Source organism: Cheilinus undulatus, linkage group 17 (genome assembly GCF_018320785.1).
Source record: "Cheilinus undulatus linkage group 17, ASM1832078v1, whole genome shotgun sequence".
NCBI lineage: Eukaryota > Metazoa > Chordata > Actinopteri > Labriformes > Labridae > Cheilinus > Cheilinus undulatus.
The window spans coordinates 39,925,006-39,931,988 of record NC_054881.1 but is presented as its reverse complement, the minus strand read 5'-3'; the positions used below and the strand labels follow the sequence as shown (position 1 = coordinate 39,931,988).

General features: G+C 38.4%; 1 protein-coding gene across 9 annotated transcripts in view; it reads left to right on the top strand.

Moving 5' to 3' along the window:
- The first annotated feature begins 3,073 nt into the window (after positions 1 to 3,073).
- The window catches only part of cdk5rap2 (CDK5 regulatory subunit associated protein 2), a 47,950-nt gene continuing 44,040 nt past the window's right edge, over positions 3,074 to 6,983 (top strand). For 8 of the 9 annotated variants that reach the window (XM_041810738.1, XM_041810742.1, XM_041810734.1 and 5 more), the window contains exon 1: positions 3,074 to 3,246. In XM_041810738.1, the coding sequence (XP_041666672.1) occupies positions 3,194 to 3,246 (53 nt within the window). In that variant the 5' untranslated portion in view covers positions 3,074 to 3,193. Of the gene's footprint in view, positions 3,247 to 4,114; positions 4,254 to 6,983 lie in introns of those variants that run through there. The other variant, XM_041810736.1, reaches the window with a different exon arrangement.

The window sequence follows — 6,983 nt, the reverse complement described above, 5'->3', positions numbered from 1 at the left end:
GTTTATACGTTGTTTAATGTCCATTTGTTCAATAAATGCTTTCAATTTTTGTGCTGAAGATTTTTTATTTCTTACAGTAGCATTTAGACATAAACTAACAAGATGGAAAGATTTGTTTCTGTACAAATATCACTACTTACACATTGTAACACATGTAGTTCAGAAAGTATTCAGACCCTTTCAGGTTTTTTTTTTACTTTTGTTGTGTTGCAGCCTGATGCTACAGTAAAAAAATAAATTTTTTCACTGATATGCACTCACTGCCTCATCGTGAAAAGTGAAAGAGAATTTTAGACATTGTTGCAAATTTATTAGAAAAAAAATCCTGAAATATCACATTGATACAAATATTCAGACCCTTTGCAAAAAAACTTAAGATTTATCTTAGATTCCTCCCATTATTCGAGATCTTTCTGAGATGTTTCAGCACCTTGAAAGTTGGCAAGAGCACAGTGGCCTCCATAATTCTCAAATGGAAGAAGTTTGGCACAACCAGGACACTTCCAAGCGCTGGTCACCCAGCCAAACTAAGCACTCTGGGTTGAAGGGCTTGAGTAGGAGAGGTGAGCAAGAACCTGATGGTGACTCTGACTGAGCTCCCGAGATCCTGTATGGAAATGGGACAAAGATCCAGAAGGACAACCATCACTGCTGCCCTTCACTGATCTGGGCTTTATGACAGAGTGGCTAGAGCAGGGGTGTCCAAACAATGGCCCGGGGACCAAATGTGGCCAGTCCATTTTTGATTGGCTCTCATCGAGTTCTTGATATAAAATGAAACATGGCCCACATTTGAACATTAACATTGTGCTTGACTGTATGGAACTTAAGGTTGTGCTACCGTTTAATTTGCTAAACAAACATTTTGACAAAAATGTATTTATGTGTTTTTTTGTGACTCAACTGGGACAACACTGTTAATGGTGAACACATTTGCAACCAAACTAAAAATATGTATTTATAACCCCCTGATGGATTACAGCAACAAATAGCAAAACCAGTAGTATTTCAGGGGCAGAGCCAGTGGTAGCCCGGGCCGAACAAGGCCCTCTGAAATTTGATTGGCCTCCTCAAAATCCTGAAAATGATCGTCTTTTTGCCTTTTCTGGGATTAACTAGCCATTTAGGCCTACTCAGTAACTTTGGATATCTTAACCTATATTAGATAAGTTTTAAATATCATCAAGGTAAGGAATATGAAAGTGGTACCACCTTACTTATATATTTCTGTATATGGTCCTCAGTAGAAAAAGTTTGGACACCCCTGGGCTAGAGGGAAGCCTCTCCTCAGTGCTCCCCAGTCCCAAACTCTCTTTTCTGAACAGGGTTGTTTTCATTGTTATTTAAGTAAAATGGAAGGAATCCATCAACCATCAGCTCATAGAAATACCAGTGATTATCTACATGTTGGTCCTTTTCTTTGTTAAGGTTTAGAGAAACCATATGATACTGTTTGAATGTTGCAGTGAGACCAAAATTAACCCTGACTTTGTGTAAATTATTCTGAATAATGCTGTCAAAATCAGAGTTTAGGTCAATTATAAAGTCTAGGCACAGAGAGAAGAATATAAGATTTAGTGCTGAAAATTGTAATGTAGTATAAATTCCACTTGGTGGCAGTATACAGCAACTCTGTTCCTCGGTAGGTGACAAAAGAGGTCATTAATACACGGTATGTAGGTAGTATTGTAGTATTAGTATACACAGTGTGGAGATGGAGAGTTAAATGATAAATGTCATTTTCAGATCTTTCATGAGAAGGTTCTTCATTAGCTGTGGGGAACTTTTATTGATTATCTGTATAACAGACTTAATACAGAAGGGGTACTGTGATGTAAACTGGCACCCTTAGTGAGTCTTTCAGAACCCTGAAGTCGCTCTGCTGTGAATCGTATTCTAATGTTAGTTTATTTTATTCTGTCTCATCATCTTACCACGTCTTATATTGCCGTCCTTCCAAATTTAATATCTAAACTCTGTGATGTATGGCCTCCCGTACTCAATAGATAATCTCCATTTTGTTTTGGTTATTTTGTCTGATCCCATATGGTCTGTATCGTGCTCATTCCAGTTCATTTGTTTGTCTTTTGTTTTTCTTTTTACTTGTTTAGAAATTAAATTAGATGTGTAAAATGTTTGAAAAAGGGAAGGGGGTCTGAATACTTTTGCTCTTAACTGAAACGTGAACCTCACAGAACATTATTACTCTTTTTAATCTAAGGCCAGCTTCACACCACAGTTTTAATCCAAACCTCATATTTTTTTTTAGCAGAAGGTTGTAATACTGACACTCGACTCTAGATGTCGCTATTGTTCCGTTGATAGATCATTGTCTCAGACGTCTGATCCAGTCCTAATTTTAGACAGGGTGATAAATTCTGGGATAGCAGTCATTACAGTCGACGGTATTCCTAAATGTTGTAATTAGTCCCTTAAAGCGAATGCTCACTATGACACACCCACCACACTCAACATGCTCTATTTATTTCAGGCTCATCCTGTAGTTAATGTATCCAGACACATGCAAAAAATGACACACCTCACATAGCAATAAAAAAAAGTCAAAGGGCTACATACAAACATCTTTGCCACACATCACAAATGCTTTAATTTTTTATTATGTTGTATTACACACCCTTTGCATATGCATACTAAAAATGTCGTTTTTTTGCCATGGATGTTACATAGAAAAGGTTTTTCTAAAAAATCTGTAGCTGACTTGACACTTGAGAGGAACTTCTTCCGACAGCGTCTTATTTTGAGCCGCTATGAAACTCCCATAGTGTTTGTTTTGGCCAATCGCTTTGTCCCTGTATCCACCCGGTTTTGTGCTGCCTTTTGGTGTACTCGAAAATTCTTAACTCTCAAACCATATACAACGAAACTTTTCTTGTGACATCATATAAGCAAACCAGAACAAACAACATCGAACAAATATTGTTTTTATGGTTTCTTTACGTTGGGATAATATTTATTACTGCATCTACTTTAGAGTAACAGCCTATAATACAAATATTTCCCATACCACCTGAATGCATCCCAAGTTTTCAACGTGCACAATGGTGACGTTTATCATATCGCGATGGCGGTAGCCTGGAGTATTTTGAATTCCGTTGTGTGAAGTTTGTACAACGTCTTGTTTGTAAAATGTCTTTTTATTCCGTGGATAACAGGCAATAATTTAACCACTACCATGGATTCCGTCGTGGGAGACGACGTGACGCTGCCCGTGGACATAAACGGAAGGTAAACCCACTAAATGGCTAGCGAGCTAATGCTAGCTAGTGAACGTTAGAGCTGAAACACTAATCCGAAACCAGTGCTTAGCCGTCACCGCATGGGCTCTGACTAATGACTGGAGCAACGTAGAACACCTAAGTTGTTACGAAGTGAAAAAACATAATAGTTAAACTAATGTACCATCATAAGTAAAGCTGAAAGGTAAAGTGTTAGTTTGATTACGTTGTTTCTCTAACCTAAGCATTCTTGCGTACTTTTTCGATGGTAGGTTAGTAGGTCATTGACATTTGCACATTTAGATTAACAAAATATATACAATTTTCTACGTCTTAGTTGCTTTATAAATAGTAACTAACTAGCATTTGGAATACGGCTTCCATAAAGTGGACAAACACGCCTTAATATTTCCCCTTATTGCCAGGATTAAGTTATTAGCTGACGTCTTTAAGAAATGGCTTCAAATCAGGGGTGTTTTTGATTGCAGCATTTTATTTTATCGTCATTTAACTATATAATTATCTTAAAAGTAAGCATGATGTTATTATCGAAGTGGTTTGGCGCCATGATTTTAACCATTAAGCTTCTATAAACAGCAAAACTGGGAAAACAAGCCCTTAAGAGATGACAGTTTCACTTGACCCACAATGTAAGACCGATTTAAGATTAAGTCTTGAGTTTTCGGGCTAAAACCAAAATGACCTACTCTTCACTGACAGCCTAAAACTGCAGCGTAGGCCTCATTGCTAACAGTCCTGTGTAGGCTATATTCCGTTATAAATCATATTCGGCTCATTGGATGTTGCTGTGATATCGCTGCGGTCGGTAGGCTGGCTTGTTGACCTGTCATTCTCTGAGTGAAAGAAAGCGGAAATTATTCAGAGCTGCTTTTCATCGGAGTTCAGACTGTGTGAAGAAGAGGCGACATCTCTCTGCACAAAATGTGGAGTTAACGTGTCATATTTGTTTTGTTTTCCCGCGTGCTCTCCAAGACCTGTCAGGAGGGTTTGAATGTGGTAGGTGAACTGTGCATTGTCAGCTCTGCTTTTAGTGCTTTATCTCATATATAGCTCCTTTTGCTGCACTAGAAAGTTAGTTAGAGCATTTTTGTGATATACTTTTTACAATGACCTGCCCCAGCTCTGCTCTGTCTATTTTAAAGCGGTCATACAGGTGGTAAGCGTGCCTCAGTAATCCAAGACGTTAGCTGATATGTGTGGTGTGTATTACTTATTAGGTTATTCTGAAACCTCCTTCAATTTACTCTTTATAGTTTGAAAACGACGACCTTGCACGTCCTTATATACTGTTCTGCTCCATGTTTCAGTATTGGAGGTATTTTTCTGAGCTTTGCAAGTTTAATGTTTGTGACTAGCAGCTGAACAAAACGAGAAGAAAAGAGGAAGTCACTGTTTACATACTCTTAACATTGTTTCCACTGGTCGATGAGGGGTTACTACAAATACTGTCATGTCACAACCTTGTGAACATTACTGATGCTGACGTGTTTTCAGCCCTTCACCTTTTTAGTGGCTTGTTAAACGGTGAAATTTCTGTGGGAGTTGTTTGAAATCTTTGTGTTTGGTCCTACATATCTTGTTCGAGCGCTTCCTCTCCATTAACACAGGAAGGGGTTGCTTGGCATGTGAAACCGCAGTGATGCAACAATTGTTAGCACAATCTTCAACTGGCTTTTAATGTTTTGTGGAGGATTATTGTGGACTGACTGCACCTCCTCTTTATCTGATTTTTCACATTTGGAGGTAGACTGTATTGCAGGAGTCATCAAGTACATTTGTACAAGGGCCAGATTTAGTCTCGGCAGAAACTTTGGGGGCCGGCCTTTCAAATAAACTAAAATTTGATGAATATTTTGATCTAAATAACATATTATTGTGCAGCAGGCCACAAGAAGACAGGCCTGCCCACAGAATTGGCATGGACCCTTTCCAAATTGTGATTTAGCACCAGTTTTACCTCATTTTGACACTTTTAATCCCTTTATGATACTTTTTTGCCCCTTTTTGCCTCTTTGACCCATTTTTTGACATTCTTTAACCCCTTTTGAACCACTTTTCCTGCATGTTTTATCCCCTTGGCGTCACTCTTTTATTCATTTTTTGCCACTTTTCTTATATTTTTGCCAGTTTTTTCCACTTTCCAACCATTCTGCCACTCTTTACCCCTTTTTTGAAACTTTCTTGCTAATTATTGCCCCTGGGTTCCACTCTTTAACCCCTTTTCACAACTTTGCCAGGCTATTTTTGCCATATGTTTGCCACTTTTGATACTTCAACCAAAATGTTTTCATTCTTTAACCCCTTTCGAATCACCTTTCCTGCATGTTTTATCCCCATTGTGCCACTCTTTTATCCATTTTTGCTTCTTTTCTTGTGTTTTTGCCAGTTTTTAAACCATATTATTTGCTATTTTCCACTTTTTGCCACTTTTAACCCATTTTTGATACTTTTTAACCTCCTTTTACCATTGTTTGCCCCATTTTGACCTCTTTTCACCACTTTTCCTGTCAATATTAATCCCTTTGTGCCACTCTGCAACCCCTTTTTTTACTAGTAATGGCTGGCAAGTAAATTTCTATTAAAAAAAGGATCAAATGTTTAGTTATTCTAAAACTATTTTAGTACTTAATGTTTTTGGGTTGGATTCAAAAGCTGCAGACATTTAAAGCCAGCATCTTCTTTTCCTCCTTTTCTGAATTTAAATATCTTCTGGGGGCCGGACAGAAAGCTTTGGCCGCCAGTTGATGATCAGTGCTATATGGGATCATTCTTGTTGTTGATCACTCTGAGAAAAAGTATACAGCTACTGTGATTCATTGCTGCGGAAGTGAAAAGGTGTGTGAGCTGCTTCCTCTTGCAGTTCAATACTGTTATGTTGCTTTATGTTGGTTAACTTTGTAGTGATGTCTGTCAGAGCCTTATGAAGTTGGAAAGAGCAGACAGAAGCGCCATGGTTGGACTTGTGAAAGCTACAAACGGAGCATACTTAAAGTTGATCAATAAATTTAGCAAAAATGGAGGCTTTAAAAGATGTTATAGTCCTGCATGTAAGACTTTTTGAGGTCTTAAAATTGCAGCAATAACTGCCATACAGAGCAACACATATCACATTTTACCTGGACTTATATTCTAAACTTAGCACAAAGAATAAGGAAATTTGTGTTTGGTAGATTGTTGTACAATACTTCTTGGCAATGAATATTATACAGCTGGAAAGCCTGTTTATTTCCCATTTAAATGGTGCCACATTTGTAAGGAGCTTGCATTTGTGGGATGAGCAGCAGAGCTGAGGATGTGGGTTGTGCCCATGAAAAAGTTGCCGAATCTTCCCTGCCAAACAGCTGATTTTGCTGTTGCTATTGACTCTTGTTTTGAGTCTCTGGTCCCCCAGGTGCCTGATTGTCAGCACCTGGGCCCGGCTACAGTAGTCACTGCTGTGGGATGACATGCCATTCTTCAACTAGTATTCAACCAAGATTGAGCAGATTGATCCAAGCAGCTGGAAAATGTTCAGTGTATCTGGTCAGCTTCAAAATACACCACAGTACACAGACTCCTGATCATAAATCATCACTATATCAACATTATGTCTAGTCCTGCAGCACAAGCAAAAGGTCATTGGGAGGTCAGTGGGCCACAGAGCTACAACTGTGCCACTGACGAGAAAAGTTGACATAAAACCACAGTGTCTTTGAAAAAAGATTAACCTGTTAACTTCATAACGTA